Source organism: Eulemur rufifrons, chromosome 5 (assembly GCF_041146395.1).
Source record: "Eulemur rufifrons isolate Redbay chromosome 5, OSU_ERuf_1, whole genome shotgun sequence".
In the NCBI taxonomy this organism is placed as follows: domain Eukaryota; kingdom Metazoa; phylum Chordata; class Mammalia; order Primates; family Lemuridae; genus Eulemur; species Eulemur rufifrons.
Genome location: NC_090987.1, coordinates 6,258,174 through 6,280,838, shown reverse-complemented (window position 1 = coordinate 6,280,838; position 22,665 = coordinate 6,258,174). Strand labels below are relative to the sequence as shown.

The 22,665-nt window shown below is 37.4% G+C and overlaps 1 protein-coding gene across 1 annotated transcript in view; it reads left to right on the top strand.

Annotated features, from left to right (window-relative positions):
- DOK6 (docking protein 6) overlaps nucleotides 1-22,665 on the top strand; it is a 313,999-nt gene that overhangs the window by 211,701 nt on the left and 79,633 nt on the right. Inside the window, exon 6 of the mRNA XM_069467878.1 lies at nucleotides 10,347-10,485. Coding sequence (XP_069323979.1) covers nucleotides 10,347-10,485 — 139 coding nt within the window. The remainder of the gene's footprint in view (nucleotides 1-10,346; nucleotides 10,486-22,665) is intronic.

The window sequence follows — 22,665 nt, the reverse complement described above, 5'->3', positions numbered from 1 at the left end:
ACCAAAGATTCTATATTTTCTATGTCAAATCCAACTTTGTTATTTAAGTTTTCCTTATTCTATTAAAGGACTCAAGTTTTGCATCATTTTTGATTTTTTTACCATTACATGAATTTGTGTCAATTAAGAAATTATTTTCATTTATTATGTCTGTCCCAGTTGTTGTTCTTTTCTACCAAAATATTTGTCTCTTTAGCCAGAAGGTTTTATGTTCAAAATATTAACCAAGATAGGCTTGATCATACTTTGCTATTTTTTTCTTTTATAATTAGAACCATAAGGTCTGACAGGAAGTAGGAAACTATCTTAATTCAGTTCCCAAAATGATGTAGATGGGCACCGGTAAGAAACGAGGGTTGGGATTGAATCTGTACATGTTGGTCTAGACTCCAACTGTGGATGGAAGAGTATGAATTGGCCATCACCCAAGGGAAGAATGTGCTCAGCCAAGGGAAAGTCCCACATACGATCTGCTCAAATACTAAACCTAGAAGCATGCCTCCAAATGTGAGGACAAATAAAAATGTAAAAATGGGGTCTATGAAGCAATACATCAGGAAGTAGATACAGAAGACACGCCATCCTCAAATGTCAGAAGAACAGAGTGGCTCTAAAAGTTTAATTGCAAAATCTAATAAAAGCTTTCGAAAAGAAGAATCCTTCAAAGTCAAGAAAAGAAGTCACAGGAAGAAATGAGGGTAAAATGTTAATAAATATATGCTAAGATAATGGAAAGAACACATCTGATACAGTTTTTCAGGAAGCTTAGAGAAAAGATAAATCAATGTGGAAGGAAAAGAAGGAAGACAATCGATTGGGAAGATATGCAACACAAGAATAGCAGATATATCCAAGTAAAAAGCCAAAACAACTGGAGCAAAAGTAACAATGAGGAATATTCTTGGAATTCCAGCTCAGCTATCTGGCCGTCTAAGTTCTGCAGGGTCCTGGGTGGAAACCCCACCCTCAGTATCAAATAGCAACATCCCCTTTCATGGATTGGGTGGCCAAGCCTCTATGGATTTGTTCTAAATTTCTTTTCAACCCCACCCACCTCTGCTTTTAGGGAATAAGTCTGGTTGGGCAAAAGGCATGTAAAAGTAAAGGTGCTGAGATATCAGAAGAACTGTAATACAAATTTATACCTGATTCGGCAGGGGAAACACAGAGATGATTGGTCAGTTCTTAAACTAAGATACATTAGTAAGAAACCCGTGAGCACTACAATCTTATATCTAAGATCAAAGATATCAAGGAATAATATAAAATGATTGATACTTTTATTTTTAATGGGGAAATATTTATTTCATTTCTTAGCTTCTACTTTGAAGTCAATTCAGACTATCAGTACACTAATTTTTTCAATTCAAATTTTTTTTAAGTAATACAATTTAAAGTTTTAGATGAAGTTAAAAATTTAAGCTTTAGAATTTAGTAAATGGGAATCACATTTGAAATTATAAAACATCTAGGTAATCGCATTTGAAATTCTTTAATTTTTTAAAACTTAAGTAGATTCATTTTTCCACCATCAGTAAATTTTGATTTCTATTTAAAAACAAATTAAAAAGTTATAGCTTAAATATATGTCTGTATCTTTTGTAATATCAATCAGTATTTGTCCCCAGGGTCTTTGAATGATTTGTGTTGTGCCATTTTACTAGGTGGCTTGTTTTGATAATGCCAATAAAAAAAACTGTACTCCACCCATGATCTGTCAAATAAGACTCTCTAGAGAAAACTTTAACATAATAATAACCAATCCAATGGTTTTTAATCCCCAAAAGGTGTTATCATATCATTGTATATTTCATATAATCATCTACTTAGTTTCTAATTAAAAAATTAAAATGTGTGTATATCAGAGCAAATGCAACCCATGAATTCATGTTTACTTATTTCTTTAAAAACATGATTTTAAAAAACAATGTACCTGTCATATAAAAAAGTAATACAGTTATCTCTGAAAATCGAAAATTTAATACAATGCCTGACAAGTGGTTAGTGTCCAAAAAAATATTGATGAATGAATAAATATAACCTAAGAAGAAAAGGCAAGCCTTAGTCAATGTAAAATCAAATACAGTTTTAAATTTCTTTTCTATTTGGCTATAATACTTTGACTTTCCTTTATCTTAACTGTGATACTGAAAGTATCTTTCACATAATTCTAAAATTACTTTTAACTACATTTAAAGCAAAAGGGGAATAAATATATAATTTTTAAACCCTGATCGCATGCTCCTTTGCTCTGAGGGAATATAATGATCGTATTTTTAGGTTCCCCTCAAAATGGTGAGGAAAAGCATGATTATTCTTCTGTAATTAATTGACTAAATACTGGTAAATTGCATGTTAAACGTTAAAAATTTTCCAACCATAACTTGGCAGTTAAATTCACTTTAAAAGGAAAGTATAATTTGTAAATGACAGAATTCAAGCTTCTGCTTGACTTGCTTTGTAAAGCTCTTCCCCCAGAAAAACTGTTTTGAGTGCGTATCTGTAGCTACTCCACACGATGGACACACAGGCCCCTCAAACAATTTTAAAATAGAACAAGTGTACGTCAGCAGGGAGCACATGAACTTGTCAGTCCTCAGTTGGTATTTTAACTGTTTTGTCTGCTCCATTCAGAAGAACACACCAGCACCACGGGACCATTCTTCAAAAAGAAAAAAGAAATGTTTCTCTTGCATTTTGTTTTCTATCAGAAACTATAAAATCAGTACTTGCAGCCATCATATTGATAATTTTCAAGTCACTTTGGTCAAGCAACATTTATGGAGGACATTGGATGCTTTCTGTGATTGACACTGAGGGTTAAAAATGTTAAAATTCCTAATATTTAAGGAATATCCAATGTTTTTATAATGAAACCTCCAGGAGGTATGTATACAGGATGAATATAAAATTATCTGTAAATCTGTTAAAATGTTTTTTTCTACTAAACCCTCATTAATGTAACCATATAATAATAATGATGATGGTAATAATTTGTGATAATTAATTGAGGTAATCAAATGGCAACTACAGCCTTATGGCTTACTTTACATCTTTACATAATGAATTTTTCAATTCTGAATTTTCAAGGCATAAAGTAAGGTAAATAGAAGAGCATCTCATATGTATATCTTTTCAAAGATTTACTAAGACGAGAACTCCAGATTGTTTCAGGGAGACTAAACTGGCTTTCTTATTGAGTTAAAAAACCAAAAGAGAAAACTTGAAAGTAAAAAAAAAAGCAAATAGAATAGGATTAAATTAAAACTTTGGAAATATGTGAAAAGATAGAGATATCTTAATTAATGTGACTTTAATTATGCCATCACTGAGTACACAGGTGAAGGAATTGTTGAGTTTGGGCACAAATTTGTACCTTAGAAACCATTTAAGTTGATTCCTTCATTTAAAACGTAATTTTATGGAGGATCAAATGTCATTTCACAAAGCAAATTTGCAGCAGAGCCTGGACTAAAACCAAGATTTTCTTGTAGGCACAGGTTTCTCAACTTTTTGGGGTGAAATCAGCAAAGAACTGCCACCACACACAGTGAATGCATGAGGCAAACAGTCGTCCAGTCAAGGGGCAGGAGAAGATGGCAAATGCTCTGCTAAACCTTCCTCCTTATAAAGGACTTGACACGAAGTACAGGGAGGGTTTTATTCCAATTCAGGAGTTTGATAGATTAATTTACTTTAATGTGCATTTTTACTGATGCGTCCATTTAGGTGTATGTCTTGGGAACCTGATTTAACAGAAAAGGAACAGCAAGGAGGGAGAGAGCCTTCAAGATATTTTTATCCCAGCTGCTGTCCAGTGTTCTCTCTCCGCTACAAGAAGTTCCATGATGGAAGAACTACGCATGCATCTCATCTTGAATAAATGCAATCTAGCTTAGAGACAATGAGCTTACCCTCCAAAATCACAAAATCATAGTGGCTAGGTTGGGATCACAGCTCAGCTACATAAATGTTAATGACTTTGGGCAAATTCTTTAACTTCCTTTAAAGTGTCTTCTGTAAAATGGGCAGCCATGTTGTCCTTGTAGGGAGTTGTGAGGCTCAGTGAGGTAATCAGTGTGGCTGGCACAAGTGCCTGCTCCATGAGCACTAGCTACGGTTGTTGTTTCAGTGCATTACAAACCAGAACTCTTTGCAAAGCTGGTCCTTTTGAAAATCAGACCAGATGTCAGTGCCACACCAGAAAGAGATTAAATGTACATACAAATGTTTACATAGTGTTGGTGGGTGGGTGTTTAAATCATAAGAGGGGCCCTCATGGTCAGTACAGTATTTTGTAAGTTTAATAGTAAAAGTGTTTTTGCTAAGTGACAGAGACTGAACTGGGCATATGAGAAACATTACGTCTTTACAATGGCCCTGCCAGAGTCCTGCAAAACCATGCTGTATAACTTAAATTCATTTAATGAATCAATAACATTTCTGTATTTAATTCGATCAATTGTATAAAGAGGTATCAATGAAGATATTCCTCCCATACTTATACCCCGTCTGTTTCACTTCACCCCCAATCGATAACACTGTTACTAGTTTTTTTGTGCATTCTTCCAGAATTCAATATATATACAAGTAAAGATGCATAGAAAATTCTTCTCCCACATACTTTGTTTTTACATTGACAGATAAAATTGTACGTATTTATAGTGTACAACCTGATGTTTTAAAGTCTATATACATTGTGGAATTACTAAATCTAGTTAATTAACATATGCATTAACTCACATAGTTATTGTTTTGTGGTGAGAACACTTACCCACTGTCCTAGTATTTTTAAAGAATACAACATGTTGCTATTGACGATAGTCACCATGTTGTACAATAGATCTCTTGAACTTATTTCTCCCAATTAACTGCAATTTTGTCCCACATACTTTTTTACATAAATGTTAGCATGCTATTCATATTATTTTCACCTTATCTTTTCGTTTAGGAACATATTTTAGTGTATTTTACTATTTCAGTAGTAGTGGTAATAGTGGTAATGCTAGTAGTAGTCAGTGAATAATAATAATAAATTACAGGCATTGCTGTAGGATTTATATACATTAATTCATTTAATGCTCAACTCCATGTTTGACATCAAAGTACTAACATCATACCTATTTTATAGATGAGAAATTATCAGTTTTGTGAGTTTCAAATATATTTCCAGTTTTTATTTGCCATAGGATATCTTACGATTTCTTTCTTTTTTAAATATTTTCACAGGCAGATTCATCCAACTTTTTTTGGTGACTCTTTGATTTGAATGCTAGCTTAAAATCCCTTCTCCATTCTGAGTTTATATAGAAATTTTTCGATAATTTCTTCTAGTACTTTTTTCATTTGCTTTGTCTGGAATTTATATCAGTGGAGTTGGAAACCTGGATTCACACGTTTTTTCCCAAATGGCTAGCATCCAGCACAGTTTCTTGAAGAGTCTACTTTTCCCTCACTGATTTGAGATTCTCCTTTGATCACATATTTAACTCTCATATGAATTGTGTCTATTTCTTGACTTTCTATACTGTTGCTTTAGTCTGTCCATTTTTCTCAGAGTTTCTCAGCACAGATCAAAGTCTGACTCACCAGAGTAACCAATCTTTTCATAGCAGCTAAAAAAGTAAAATGCTAACATCGTTAAATGACAATGAAGATTAAACTGTTAACAGAATTAAAGTGTTAATTGGTTTTAACTGCTCTGCAGAAAAGCTGTGCTTTAAAGAATTTCATTACTTTCTATAATTAAACATTAAATTTTAAATACTGAATAGAAACACCACTGGGTTTTCAGGAACATGCTCCTGCTCACTCCATTGCTGAGAGTTTAAAATTTCTGTGTGCATGAAGGATAAATATTCTGTTATTAAATATGTACACAGTATTGCAAAACATAGAGTGAGAATGAAAGTATACAGCTGTGAAGATGGATAAAATTGCCAGAGGTCAACTAATTCATCTGCAACAAAATTTTATCTAGAGACCTACAACGAATTCTTTTAAAGTATCTATGCTTACTTTTTAAAAGTAAAGTGTCTCCTTAATTTTTGACTTGGTAGAGTTCTTGTGTGTGTCGTTTGGAAGACAGACTCATTTTGAAGTAGTTCCATAGAGAGCCAAGTTTTGTAGAGATTTACAGGCAGAAAAAGGAAGGTGTGGGCTAATAGTAACATGCTAGGGACTTTGCTCCAGGAAAATTCCTCCAGGGCACCATATGTCAGGGCTGTTTGTCCCTCGGAAGGAAACTATGGGGTGCCTCACTTGGAGTTCAGTTTCCTACGAATGCTTACATCTCCCCAGGATTTCCAGCTCTCCATTATTTATTAGAACACAGCAGAGACAAGACTAACAGTACTGTTATTTCAAGTGATTCTGGATGCGAGGGGTGAGGTGGGATAAAGAGAGGATCCTCTCTTAGATTCCCTAGAAGAATATAATGTGAAAAACAGCCATTTAGAGAAAAGACTAGGATTTTTAGATTCTTACTGTATTTAAATATATTGACAACCTCCCACCTGCTGGCTGTCTCAGAGGAAGGCGTTCCCAAGACCAGCCTCTGGACCAGGGACTCTCTAAAAGACTCCTAAGACTAAGAAAAGATACCATACTCACAGTATGGTTTACTGCAGCAAGAGACAAGGATTAAAATCAACAAAGGGAAAAGGCACAAGAGATGAAGACCAGGCAAAGCTTCCAGCCGCCCCCTCCCCACGCCCAGCGGTGCTGCATGAGGACACACCTAACTCTCCCCGCAATGCTGTGTGACAACACATGAAGTGCAGTCAGCCAGGGAAGCTCCCCTGAGCCTTGGTGTCCAGGGTTTTTATTGGGGGTCTGACATGTAGGCATGCAGCACCCCCAGGACTGACCTCAGCTATTTAAGATTCCAGCCTCCATCAGAGTAAAAACAGGCATTTATCCTCAAGTCGCATTGTTAGAATAAATTGATCTGGTCACACTGGTACCTCATGGCCCCAGGCCTACGACTTACAGAAATAGGCAGAATATTCCAAAAGCGCAGAGGTTATATCCCAGAAACCAGCAAAGGATCCATCCTGAAAACAGGATTCTTTGGAATGTGCAGGGTTTGAGTAACACAGACCTGCTAAATTAACCCTTTCCTGACCACTATCACATACATACTTCATTTAATTAAACAAACAAACAAATAAACAAAAACCTGTGACAAAAACCCTGTTGTCCTATTGTATAGATGAGGAGTCAATAGGTAAAATAACTCTCCCAGGTCAATCCCACGTTGCCTTCTTCATGGCCCTTTGCTCCTCCCCAGCAGCACATACTATAGTAACGTGTGATTCTTTGACCAATGCTTTTCTTCCCCCACTACTTGAAAAGCCTCAGAGGCAATGGACCTTGTGTATTTTTCCCTCATATTCACCCCCAAGCCCAAGACAGTGCCTGGCTTAGAGTACCCACTTGAAAACTCCGTGATAAATTTTTACAGCAGCTCATGCCATGATGGTAGAAATCTGTGTCCTAGTATTTTGAGTCTTATACTGTAATAATTTCCCTATATCACAATGTCAAAAAAAAAAAAAACCCTGAAAATCAGTATGTCAGTCCTATTTACCTCTTAGAATTTTTATGAGGCCCTAGACTATTCCTCAGAGCTGGAAGAATTATATTTTTCATCATTTTATTTTAGATAAGAAAAAATATTAACTTTGTACCAATAAGTTTCATATGAATAGCAAAAACATTTGTAATACAGACATCAATAGGATTCTAGTTTGGAGTCAGGACAAACAAACATCATTTATGTTTTCACTTTTTCCGAAAATGAATGCAACTAAGGAATGTGTATGTTGGTGGCCCCAGAGTTAGGAGATGCAAGTGTGACTAAACACCTCTGTTTTTGCTTTTCCCAAATGAAGGACAAAATTCTTTGGAGTTGTTTGCCCTTTTTGTCATATTTCTTCCTTTCTAACCTTCAGTTTTATATATCACAGTCTGAAAGAGCTGTAAAATATGGCCTCTAATATGTCCTCATTTGGGTCCCTCATGTCATCTTCCACTCTTCTTCAATGAAATGTTGGCCTGCTGAAAGAGTCTGTAGGCCAGTGAGTGTTAAACTGTAATGTGCATGTGAATCACCCGGGGAATTGTTACAATGCAGATTCGGGCTTGGCAGTCAGGCAGATGCTGCTGGTCTGGGGACCATGGCTCGAGGACCAAGTCAAAAGCCATCTAAATTATTTCATGCTTCTCCTCATCATCTCCTCCGGTATTGGCTTGCTGCCACGAAACCATTTAGACAGATATGAAAAAGTCTCTGTATCTGTTCCCTAACAGCCCCCCAAAACCACATTTTAAACAATATCCAGGGAAACCTAAGCTATTCCAGCAAGGCTGACAAAAGTCATGAACATGACCTTCAGCTTGGCTTAAGTACAAACATTGAAGAAAGAGCATCTTCTACTTAAAGTTTCTTTACTTTTTATGTTAATATTTTAAGTGACTTATTTCTTGAACAAAGGATGAAGTTTACAGTAGTTTTTATTTCAGAGACTAAAAAAAAAATAAAACCCTCCTGTAAGCATTCAAACTCCCCTACTGGGCAGAGTTAGGTCCCCAAAAATGGACAGGCATTAGAGCCTTACATCTCAATCACTGAATATGAAATAACAATTTGTTTCTTCATTAGCTCATTTCCAAAGGCTAAAAAGCAGTGGTTTTCAGATGCCAGTGAACAAAACCCAACTTCAAACAAGATGCACCCACTACTTATCAATGGTTTTGCTGCTGCCGCTGTTGGATTTCCTTACTCCTCTGAATCAACAAAGAAAGCTCATTTGTTTCACTTTGTGAAAACTCTTCATTTTTCCCTCTAGACTTTCCATTTCACGCTGTGTGGATTTTATTAAGAGCTCTTTCAGAGAAGCTAAGTGCTGGCTCTATGAGGCCCTAAGGGATCACAGTTGCAGCCTCTGTAATGTCTAAAGCCTCTTGAGACATTTCTTTTCTATTAAAAATTCCTTGGAGAATAGTAGATAAGAATCTAAAATCTTTTTGGTGCTTGAAGAAATAGTTTGTCCTCATGAATATTTTGATGTTACAACCTGAAAACCAACAGCACAGACATCCAGTTAATATCCAATATATGAATATTAACATCATATTGACACCGGGTGCATCTTTTTGAAGTCCTTCAATTATTTTCAAAATATTTTTTCATTTCAGAATTATTTTTGTTAATAAAATGTACCTATAATCCTACTGACTGACAACTTGTCAGTGAGTTTTTTCCAGTGAAAAATTATAATTTAAAAAGATAATTAGATAATTGAAAAAGAATTTGTATTCTCATTGTTTTCAGCATTTAAGAATTTTAATGCTATTATAGACTTTCAGAAATAACAGTAATAGCTGCATAATATCCTGTCCACAATATTGTATCATAATAGCATAATAGTCTGTATCACAATAGCAAATAAAAATACTATAATTAATCCAGCCATTTCTTTATGGCAGATATTTAGATTAGTTAAAAATTTTCTCTATAATGAAAGTAGTAATAGCTAATATTTTTATTAGCTATTTATTAGCACCTAATATGTGCTAATCAGTGCTATAAATATTTTTTGTGTCAACTCTTTTAACCTTTGTAAGAATCTTATGAGATGCGTCCTATTATTATTTCTTTTTTAGAGGAGTAGAAAGTGGGTATAGGTAAGTTGAATAACTTGCCCAAGATCACACTGCTGGTAAGTGGCAGAGACAAAGTTCAACCCAAATATTCTCATATTCAAATTGAGTCTCCTTTATGCTGTGTTGTGCCCTAGGCTATACCAAGATTTGCTTACGAATTACTCAGTTTTAATAAAAGATTCAGCCCAAGTATGCAAATCCATAAACTAAAAAAATGCATAAAACTAAAAATGTATTTAAAAATGTATCGTCTTCTCCTTGGTTCCACTGAGAAAAAACTGCAGATTTTTCTTAAGTTCTTTAAATTCAGTCAACTCATAGCTGATAGTGCTATATTATATCACAAACTTGAAAATCCTTAAAGAAAATAACGATTGGCATTTATTCTTTAAATATTAAGGCATGCACTGCCATTGCCTAAAACACTTTTTACCTGTTCCTTTACAATATTGTGAACACTTCATCTTTAAAGATCCAAATATCATTGTCACCCTTAGTTCTATTCTCCTGCCCCATTTAAAGAAGCGCGTTTTGGTTGGTTTGGTCGAGGAGAAATCTGCTTCACTAACTCCCGTGAAAGTTAAGGAGGAGGAGGTAACACAAGGGCAAGGGCATCTTGGACGTGGAAAACTGTTTCACATGGAGACCCATCTCTTTCCCTATCTCTGTTCTCACAGAATGTGTGACACAGGAGAAGGACTGTTCACTTTTCAAACAAGGGAAGGAGAAATGATCTATCAGAAGGTCCATTCTGCGACACTGGCCATAGCTGAGCAACATGAAAGATTAATGCTAGAGATGGAGCAGAAGGCCCGGGTAAGGCTCCCTCCTCGGTAACCTCACAGCTTGGAAACGAATGTCACTGAGGTCTGATGTGCACCGCGTGTGTGTGGGTCTATTCGTGGCAGTGCCTCGGTGTCTACCCCTGCCCTGGTCCCAAGGGCTCACCCCAGTCACCAAACCTGCGAGGCCCAAATCTCATCTCTCCTAATACACTACTTAGTAGGTCACAAAAGAAGTTACTTGTGGCCGCTAACTGCGAGCTCTGCACTCCAGGTATCTACCTGTGTGTGACCTGTTGCCTTGGTTACCTGGGCGGGTGGACGCGTAGAGAATGAAATGAGAAGCAATGCTGTCTGCATGTCTCCACATACGGCTGGACAGTCCGAGGTTCTCATGTGGGCTCAAAACAACTAGGAAAATTGAGTTACTACCAGAAAGTAACTTTTCTTTTCACTTTTATCTTTATCTTAGGCGCTCTTAAACTTCTAGCTTTTTCTGTGTATCTTTCAGAGCCAATAATAAAATGTTTGCAGAAGGAACTTATACTGTTTACCAACAGAATAATTTGCCTATTGTCTTGTCCTAAAACTGTACTATGGTTTTAGGGTCCAGCTAAAAAATAATTTAGTAAAGAATCTGAAGTAGTATATTTTACAACTAGCTGAAAAAAGTGATAAGCCGCAGTACTAACTTGTTTGCAAAGCAGACAATGAGATGATTACTGGCTATAACCTGAAGAGATGAATACCCTGTCTTTCTGCAGGATTTCTGAAGACGCCTTAGACTTCAACTCTGAGGGGACGGGTGGTGCCTGGGAACATCCCTCATTCTCTTTGGGAAACATAAATAAGTCTATTCTGGTTTAAGACAATGAAGTTTTATGTGTGGGATTATATTAGCTTTAATTTTTAAAATTATACATAATATTTTGAATTATAAAAGAAAATTCTTTTTTAAAGAAAGAAAACAAAGAAGTCACTTAACAAATGATCATATGCTATTCTTAATTCATAGTCCTAGTGCATTTCTAATTTCCTCAATACTACATACACATTTTTATCTCTCCATCCTGGATATGGTTAAAAGAGCCCAACACCTGAGGGGGACATGGACAAGTCAGGCTGATCCAGGACGTTCACCCCACCATGGGAAGGGACGAGTAGCTCGTGTGTTAGATTATTAACATGTGAGTGTGGGGTTGACTGAAGAATCATCTATAGTGGACAATTAAGATTTAATTTTCTAGAAAGATTTGGGTTAACTTTAACCCATTGTAAAATTACCTAATTAACATGACATTTTTCTAGTGGTTTAAATCGGGCGGAAAAATATAACTACCAAATTTTAAATTATTTCAGAGTCTTGCACGTTCATTATCAGCCCATATTTGCAATTTGCTAATGCTCATTTTCAACCAGGATTAACCATTGTGATGCCACTTGTTATTGGTTAATAGTTGTAGTTCTTCTATACTTACAGTTTTTCTAACAGGCAATGGCTCATAAGTAGGATGATTTAAATTATATTTTCATGATGGAAATTCCAAGAGCTCTTTCATGCAACCATAATTATCTGCCATAAAGAAGAGTCCCCAGTCTGTGTCCTGGGCTTGCATCCCAACACCACCACTTACTGGTTAGTAATCTTGGACTAGTTTTTAACTGCTCAGTGTCGTGTTTTCCTTTTTCTGTAACAAGGGGATAAAACCCACTCATTTTAGTTTCAGTGCATTAGTCTATATAAAGTAGTGAGGATTGGACCAAGCACATAGACGTACCAAGAAAGTATTCATTATTAAGATGGTGAGGTAAGAATGATTTTGAATAATTATAAGACTTGCAATATTTGTGAAGACACTAAATTGTTATTGCTAATTGTTGCTATAATATCTTTCACACCCTTCCAAGTATGCCTACCAATCTTGTGCCAAAATATTTGCTAAACACAATTCAATTCCCTTTTGTTGTTGATACTTTCGTGTGTTTATCATGTCCTGTGCCACCGAGAAGCAAGTCCAGGGAGTCGAACCAAGCAATTGCTGTTAAGGGCTTAGAGATGAGATGATGGATCCACTTACTGCAATCTCAGACGGTCTGAAAGTGGGGCGTACACCACGGATGTGGGTGCCGATGCTCGGAGATAGAAGGGAAAGTGCAGCAGATGTTCAAACAGCAAAGTCTGAACACAGAAACCAAATGTTTCTAGAAATCACAACATCAGTGACTCCATCACTTGGTGCATACATGTAAACAGTGTGTTTTGTTTAATTCCAAAAATGATTTCACAACTATGCTTTTCTCTGAAGGTTAATGCTAGTAAAAATTGCTCCCTATCTAGTCCATTCTTCAGAGTAAGCTGAACTAATGTTTTCAGAGGGCATCCTACCTCAACTTATAATGGACCAAATTCCCAGAATTCTATGACCACAGGCAAAGGTTTCCAGTTCTCCCAGACACGATTTTTTTCTTTTAAAATACCTCCCCTACATTCACAAAATCTTTTAAAAAAAAGAAGTTTCAACAAGTATGCAAGAGTGCTCAAGTACCTAATTCTTCATTTGCTATTTAAAATAAAATGAAGGCCCATGGTATAAACTAGGCAAAAGTGTAACATGGGTGTTGGAATGGTACCCCAAAACCTATCTAAGATGGAAAAATGTTGCACTGCACTTATTATATATCTATTACAAAATAAGATGACACGACTAATTGGCTGTCCAGTTTTAAAACTGGGCCATGTGACATTAACATTGATCAGATAGAAATTGTTTCTATGTTTTAATGTGATTTAAAAGATTTTATAAGGTTACATTACAAAAGAGTTATGTAAGCAATGAATGTCCCAGACATAGTTGTTCAGGCAACTGAAGCATTTACTTTCATCCTTTTAAAGAGAGATAATTTAAGATTGTTACTGGCTTTATAGATAAACAAACTTGAATAAGAAATAATGTCTCAACCATTTCTTACTTTAAGAGAAAGAATTAGATAGGATCTTTTGACATCATATGTTTATAAAACCTTCTTTTGCCCTTGTTTACAACCTTCCTTCTTGGGGGCCATGTGAATAAACATATTTTGATGTATCTTCATAGTCTAAATTAGGCCACATTTCTATTCTCACTTGAAGAACTTGTTATCTAGAAAAATTTCTCAGTATTGTGCATGAAACATCTCATTTGCCACTAAACAGAGGACTGAACAAAAGAACCACTAAATTGGTAAGACAGTTACTGTATTTTGGTTTCCTTCAACTGAGAAAAATATTGAAAAAATTAATAATAACTGACTGAATTAAATGTTTTCAGTAGAGGTTAGCCAGGCGTCAGCCACTCCCAAGTTTGTAAAGTATGGTGCCGCAGGGGAATGAATACAAGAGAAAGTAAGAAAGCTCCTTCTCTCAAGCAGCCCCGAATTTTGTGGAATCAAACAGTTTGTACTACCCAGAACAAGATTGTCTTCTGTCCTTCAACTCCTTGAAATATCAGAAGTTCTCCATACCTTAATGTAATTATGGGTACGACATCATCAGCACAAAGTTTTGATACACAATAATAAAAACACACCACCACTAGGGCTTGTTCATATCGTCATGACGCTGGAACCCAACTGATTTCTCAGATAAGCAACTCATGGGAAGCTCCTCAGTCCACCCTTCACAGAGAATGATTTCTTTAGTACAAGAAGACGTCCTTCCCATTTTGCACTGGGATGTATAGCTACAGCTTCTCACTCCCACCTCCAAGTGAGAACTAGACAGTGTTCATGGTAGAAAAGAGGATAGCAGTCTTAATTAATCTCTACATTGTCTTCATTTTTTAACCTCAAACTATTTTTTTTTTTTTTTTTGAGGCAGAGACTTACTCTGTCTCCCAGGCTGGAATGCGGTGGCGTGACCATCGCTCACTGCAAACTCCAACACCCAAGGTCCAGCGATCCTCCTGGCTCAGCGTCCTGAGTACCTGGGACTAGGGGTGCCCGCCACCACGCCTGGCTAGGGTTTTTCTTTTTTATAGAGATGGGTCTTGTGATGTTGCCCAGGCTGGTCATGAATTCCTGACCTCAAGTGATCCTTCTACCTTGGCCTCCCAAAGTGCTGGAATTACACCACGCCCAGGCCCAAACCATTTTAAAAGAAAGTTTAAGAATACCTGGGAGAATTAAACCAGGGTAATGCATTTTAAGCTCTATTTTTGAGAGATTACTAATATACAGATATTTGAAGAAATTATTAAAGCTTGATATTTGAACAGTATATCTTCATCTTTGGTATGTGTTTCCATTTCACAGAGATCGTTCTTCTTAGAACGGGCAAAGCTCCTTAGATTCTCTCCCCGAAAGCCTCCTGCATGCTCTGCCCTGCACGTGCGGCATTGTCAAAGGAAGCTTTGACTTTCTTTGTGACAGGTGCCATTCATCAGAAACTACATCACAAACGCGCCCATGTGATTTCGCCCGCTGAGGTTGAGTATAGGATGAAATCATAGGCAACAGGCTTTAAATGCCTTGAAATAATTTAATTTTGGATTTGCATGGATCTGTTTTACACACACACAATTTGTTTAAAAAAATTGCTTTTTACATTGTTAAGCAAATTATTTTAAAATGCTATAGGTAAACAACAACAGAAGATATGAGTGAAAGAAAAGAAAAAAAACATTATTTTTATCACTTCTCAGCCTTTTGGCTAAGATCAAGTGTAGCTTTTTTTATTCCGATATCTTACCAAAATGAGTAAATTAAAAAAGGAGGGATTGTCATTAGTAATTTCTAACCTTCTAACATTGCAAATAATTTAAAAACATATTTGTAGATAAACACCCTCACATAATAAGAATTACAGTATATCCTTTTTTTAAAAAAAGTAGCACATAGGATGCTCCTATTCTCCTGCAATTTCCATCTCCTGGTCAGAAGATGGGCTCCAGAAAGCCCTGTAAACAATGTAAGGACAAATAGCTGGAAATGCCATCAAGATGTCCGGACTTCATCTAATGCCTTAGAAATACCATCAACAGCATGGGCTGCTCCCCAGAGTTGTCAATCCTGTAATTTTCCCAAGCTCTAGTGGATAGAAAAAAGGAATAACAGAGTCTTACATAAAACTTCCTTCTTTGAAAACAAATAAGTATTTTCCTTGTCTATTATTTGCCATTTTAAAGTTATATTTCTTAGAAATATAAGGAATAAAAGTAAGTCAAATTTACGCATTTAACAAACTATAAACAAAATATTGCTGTTTCAACAACCTTAAACATTTTGAGCAATTATTTTGAGCAATAATTATTTAAAATAAATTCTTATTTCCTTTTATAACATAAGATTAAGGGACATTTCTGATCAAGAAGCAGCACTGTTTTACCCTTACCAACCACCCCACTGGCATATAGAAAAGTGTCAGAGGACGCATGTGCCTAAGAGGAAGACAGAAGAGGAGAGAAGTGTAGGGAGTCCAGGACGAAAGAGGACGAAGCTGGCTTTGTATACAATTCATTTAAATAGTGACTAGAAATTAAATGAACTTGCCTATCTACAGTTATACTTTATCATAAAACCCACCCAACTATTGATCACTCAGCCTATGAAATAATTTTTTGTCTAAATATTAACAGTTGCAAGAACTGGAACATACTACCGTATTACATCAATTCCAATATACACATTTTTTTTCACATTTTAACATCTCTCAGGTCAAATGTGAATTACAGTTAAATCAGCAGCACTAATCTTTTGTAGTGTTATGTAAAATAATGTTTTGTCTCACAACTGATGGCATCTTAGAGTGTATAAAATATAGCAATACGTTTTGTAGCCAGAGAACATATGCTTATTTATAATTTTTAATTATAATAAAACACACAAGCTCAATTAGAATGAATTATTATGGTTGATAATGAAAATGGACCTGTGATCCTCATTTCCTAATTAATCAATTCACTTACTGTTGTTCAGTTTCAGAACACTAAAGAAAATTTAGGCCGAGCGCAGTGGCTCACGCCTGTAATCCTAGCACTCTGGGAGGCCGAGGCGGGTGGATCGCTCGAGGTCAGGAGTTCGAGACCAGCCTGAGCAAGAGCGAGACCCCGTCTCTACTAAAAATAGAAAGAAATTATATGGACAACTAAAATATACATATACAAAAAATTAGCCGGGCATGGTGGCGCATGCCTGTAGTCCCAGCTACTCGGGAGGCTGAGGCGGTAGGATCACTTAAGCCCAGGAGTTTGAGGTTGCTGTGAGCTAGGCTGACGCCATGGCACTCACTCTAGCCCGGGCAACAGAGTGAGACTCTGTCTCAAAAAAAAAAAAAAAAAAAAAGAAAATTTAGTCTTTAAAATAAAAAAAAAAAACTCACACATACACAAGAAAACACATGTTTCTGCACAAATACACAAATAAGATGGAAATGGTAAGGAGGTAATGTATAATTTGTCTGATCAGTAGTGCTGTCACACAATGTAACGGTAAAAATTAGATTTGTATCATGTTCTTTTTTTCTTAAAATTTGTTTTTCCTTAAAAGTTGCTCATTCTAGATGTCACTTCAGAAAATGCATTTCACATGTATATTTCTCAAATTGTATCAACTAGAGTTGATTCTGTATAAGAAAAATGACTGCCTAACATAAAAGGGTGTAATTTCCAGGTTAAAAAAATATGGTTTTGTTTCTTTTATGTGTATTGCTGGAGCTGAACGATAAAAAGAAAGCTCTACAAGGATGTTTTCCTTAAATGAAAACAACAGATTTCAAAGGTTAATCAAAATGACTCAGCATACAAACCTGTCATGACAACATACACACATACAACCCGAGGACCCAGACTTTCTTTTCTTTGGGACAGAGCTGTAAAACAGAAAATATTTTTAAATGTAGGCAACTATAATCTAAGAAGTTGCTGTAAAGCTAGCATGGGTGAATAATTAAGGCTACTTTCAATGAATGTGAACGTAGGGAAAGACTCTAACAGAGCCGTGTGCCTTTGGCAAGTCACTTAGGTTCTCTGTGCTTAGTTACCTCTTCTTAAAAGAATTTTAGGAGGACACAAAAATATCAGAGTGTCAGAATACCACCTGGTCTTTAGTAAAGGCTCAGTAATTATTAGCTAATTCACAAACTGGCTGGCAAGAAAATAATTGAGCTTTATTTTTAAATGGGAAAAATTGTTTTAACCACTACTAAAAATTCATACCAGATCTCATCATGTCAGATATTGAAAATAAATTATATACACTTAACAATAGCTTCTAGATATTTATATATTTAAAATCAAGAAAGGGCCAAAAATTTGATTTAAAACTATCAAATTTAATGTTTTAATATGTATTTACCATGTTCCTTATATTCAAACAGCAGCTCTGCAAATGCACCTACTTACAGATAGACAGAAATGGACACAGATTAAGAAATTGTAGAGAGGGGACAAGACGGCTGACCAGAGACACCAGCTGCTAGATCATCTCACAAAGAAGGAAAAGTTTTAGATGAAAAAGAAACAAACAAACATAGGTTGGGTGTAATTCCAAGGGAAAAGTGCCAGAACCTACCAGAGATTCCATGGGAAGAAGTTGAGGAGCAGAACAAGAAGGAGCAAGATATCAGCAGAGGTCAACCCCCGAGAGGCCTGGAGTCCAGGAAAAGGGGTGGGTGGACTGGGTGGTTTCTCCCTCCCTCACATCTCTGGCAGTCAGCAGGCTCCTGAGCGGCTGGAGAGCCTCTCCACCCTCATCAGCCCAGAAGGTGCTACTGCCAGTGAACTGGGAGCTTCTTGGGGACAGAGCACCAGGCTGCCAACCCCCTTCAGGTCGCTTCCTGTGGCCACAGACCCAAGCTGAGAAGCGCCATATTGCTTCCCCATCCACTGCATACCATTGTCTACCCCAGGGGGCTTTAGTCCCTCAGTTGTTGTCTTGCTGGTTCCCACACAAACATTTCCCAACGCTGGCCCAGACTGTGGGAGCCACCGGGGGCTGCTGGTTCCTGGGGGATCTGTGTTATCTCACAGTCTGGACATTCCAGGCAGGCTGCCTTCCAGAGAGAGCGACAGAGATGACCAAGGTGCTAGTTTTCCTCCATCCAGACTCTTTTTCTCCCTTTCTCCCCAACCTGTGGCTGCTGAGAGTGAAGATTGAGCAGGAGCTCTCAGGAACGGCTGCCTCCCCTCTGTTGGTGCATCCACCACACCAAGGCTTCCAGAGAGAATGGGCCCCAAGCCTTTCCTCTCAAAGACATGCAGCAGACTAAGGGGTGCTCAGATTGGGAGCTCCCTACTCACCAACCCTGCCTGGTGCTGCTTGCCTGGCTGCTCCATCAGAACATGGCGCACCTCAAAGCAGAGGGAAATTAAACCTGCTTGAGCACCCCATAGGCAATTTCGGACCAGCAAACTTCTGCTTGGCATAGTCAGGGATTGATCTTCAGGGACTCAGGGACAGGCCCACAGGCCACATAAGATTGACTGTATTGCTTATGGGCATGGAGGGAAGGGAGCCCACACGGGCAAAACTGAAGAGCACAGTGTGGGTCCCAGCTGCAGCACACTTGCAGAGCACCACTCCCCCCCTCCCCCCAGTGGAAGGACACGCTTTCAGCCCAGGGCAGGATCCTAGACAGGGAAGCTCCCAGCCCACAGTGCCATTGTGGGGGGGCTCAGCTGGTTTGAGCTCCTGACTGCCAGCAAATGCTGAAGGGAGACTGCTGAGCAGGGGAGGGGGAGAAGAGTGAAACTCACTCCTGACAGCCAGATTGTGAATTTCAGATGGCCCCACCTCCACAAGCAGACTTTCTGGCCAGGTAGGGCCACTTCAGCCCCTCCCTGGTAGCTTTCCCCAGAAGCCTACAGCAGACCTTTGACCCCTGCTGAAACAGCTACCCTATGAGCTTTTATGGAGGCTTAGGGCAGGCTCACCCAAGCCAGCCCCACCCAGCCTCACTCCACAACCCACCTCTGCTGTGGTGGTGAATAAGGACTCACCTAGAAGTTCAAGGGCCCTGCTCACCACTTGGGCCATTTGAGTGCTTCTCCTGAGGGGCTAGAGTTGGTCACAGGTCCCAAAAATAACACTGTAGCTTGTTCCTTCTAGCAAGTGCCACCTACTGACAGGAGGATCAAATTGCACAGCCCTTTAGAGCATTTACTGACTCACTCATACAGAGTGTGGATGATTCTAACCCACAAACACCACCTACTGTCTCAGAGGTTAAACTGGATGTGCCAATACAATTCACACTGTTGAGAAAACCATAGGGCTGGGGAAAGAGAAAGGATTTCAAAGACTTCTACCCTCCATCATCAACAAGAGACAGGAAATCGGACCACACATAGCTCACCACTGCTATAGCCTGCAAACAACTGGCAACTGAGAAAGCCAGCACATTAAGAATATCTATAACCAAAGCATCCATCCAGAACCTAGGCTGCCATCAAAGCACTCACAAGCTAGAAGTCCTAGCCAGAGAAATCAGGCAAGAGAAAGAAATAAAGGGTATCCAAACTGGGAAAGAGGAGGTCAAACTACTGATTTTTGCTGATGATATGATCTTTTTTTTTTTTTTGAGACAGAGTCTAGCTCACAGCAACCTCAAACTCCTGGGCTCTTGCAATCCTACTGCCTCAGCCTCCCAAGTAGCTGGGACTGACTACAGGCATGCACCACCATGCCTGGCTAATTTTTTCTATGTGTTTTTAGTTGTCCAGCTAATTTCTATTTTTTTTTTTTTTTTAGTAGAGACGGGGTCTCGCTCTTGCTCAGGCTGTTCTTGAACTCCTGAGCTCAAACGATCTGCCCACCTTGGCCTCCCAGAGTGCTAGGATTACAGGCATGAGCCACCATGCCTGGCCTGATATGATCTTATATCTAGAAAACCCCAAAGACTCCACCAAGAGACTACTGGGATTAATAAATAAATTCAGCAAAGTCTCAGGTTACAAAATGAATGTACACAGATTAGTAGCACTCCTACACACCAAAAATCGGCAAGCTGAGTCAAATCAAAGGTTCAATACTATTGACAATAGCTACAAAGAAAATGAAATACCTAGGAATATACTTAACCAAGGAAGTTAACACCTCTACAAAGAGAACTATGAAACACTGAGGAAAGAAATCACAAATGACACAAACAAATGGAAAAATATATCATGCTCATGGATTGGTAGAATCAACACTGTTAAAATGTCCATACTACCCAAAGTGATTTACAGATTCAATAAAATCTCCATCAAAATACCATCACATTTCACAGATCTAGAAAAAAAATCTAGATTTTTTTTTCCAGGTTTGGAACCAGAAAAGAGCCTGAATAACCAAAGCAATCTTAAGCAAAAAGAACAAATTTGGAGGCATTATATTACCAGACTTCAAACTATAGTACAGGGCTATAGTAACCAAAACAGTATAGTATTGGCACAAAAATAGAGCCATAGGCCAATGAAACAGAACAGAGAACCCAGATATAAAACCATCCAAATTCACCCCACTGATCTTTGACAAAGCAGACAACACTATACACTGGGGAAAAGAAGTCCTATTCAATAAATGGTGCCAGGAAAATTGGATAGCCACATGCAGAAGAATAAAACAGTATCCATATATCTCAACATTCACAAAAATTAATTCAAGATGGATAAAAAATTTAAATGTAAGGCATGAAACCATAAGAATTCTAGAAGAAAATGTTGGAAAAACTCTTCTAGATATTGGCCTAGGCAAAAAAATTTACGAAAAAGGCCCCAATGGTAATCACAGCAACAACAAAAGTTAATAAATGGGACTTGACTAAATTAAAAAGCTTCTGCACAGCTAAGGAAATAATCAACAGAGCAAACAGACAACCTATAGAATGGGAGAAAATATTCGCAAGCTATGCTTCTGATAAAGGACCAATAACCAGAATCTATGAAGAATTCAAGCAAATCAAGAGACAAACAACCCTATTAAAAAGTGGGCAAAAGACATTAACAGAAGCTTTTCAAAAGAAGATACACAAATGGCCAAGAAACATATGAAAAAATTCTCAATGTCACTAATCAGGGAAATGCAAATTAAAATCATCTTACCCCAGTTAGAATACCTTTTATTAAAAATTCCAAAAACAATAGATGCTGGCATGGATGTAGAGAGAAAGGAACATTTATACACTGTTGGTGGAACTGCAAATTAGTACAATCTTTATGGAAAACAGTATGGAGATTCCTCAGAGAACTAAAAGTAGAACTACCATTCTATGGAGCAATCCCCGTACTATTTACCCCAAAGAAAAGAAGTCATTTTATCCAAAAGACACCTGCACTTGAATGTTTATTTAAGTACAATTCACAATTGCAAAGATGTGGAATCAACCCAAGTGCCCACCAATTCATGAATGAATTAACAAAATGTGGTGTATGTATACCTTAGGATACTACTCAGCCATAAAAAAGGATGAATTAATGCCTTTTGAAACAATTTGGATGAAACTGGAAACCATTATCCTAAGTGAAGTATCTAATGAATGGAAAAACAAACACCACATGCACTTACTATTAATTAGAACTAGCCGATGAGCACACATGTGCACAGACGGAAGAAAAACTCAATGGAAATGAAGCAGAGGGAGGGGAAAGGAGGAGACAGGCGAAAACCTACCTAACGGGTACAGTGAACACTATGTGGGTGATGGGCACACTTACAACCTTGTCTCAGTCACTACAAAAGCGATCCATGTAACCAAAAATATATGTACCCCCATCATATTTTGAAATTTAAAAAAGTCTTCAGAAAAAAGAATATGTACATTCTTAAAAGCATTACTTATTGCAGATAAGAATGGTGTTAAAGTTTTTATTTAGATGCTTATAATGATTTCTGGTGTTAGTCCAATGCTCAGCATTTTTTATACTTCCTGAAAGTATTTTGGTCAATACATGATTTAAAATATACAATAATAACATCCATTTTTTTCAAGTTTAATGAAAACAAAATTCTGCAAAGTCCATTAAATGACATCTAGCAACTTCCATTAAATGAATATGTAAATGTTACATTTTATTTGTTATCCTGATACAAACTCAGCAAGGTATCTTCTAATTCTTTTCCATTTATCTTAAATAAAATGGAAGATTAAGTATGAGATGTCCCCTATTGAAAATTAAGCCCAGTCTGTGAGAAAGCAATTGCCCATAAACCCTCAAACTTCAAAGGACTGTTTTAACAAATGCAAACAGTGCCTTAAGCG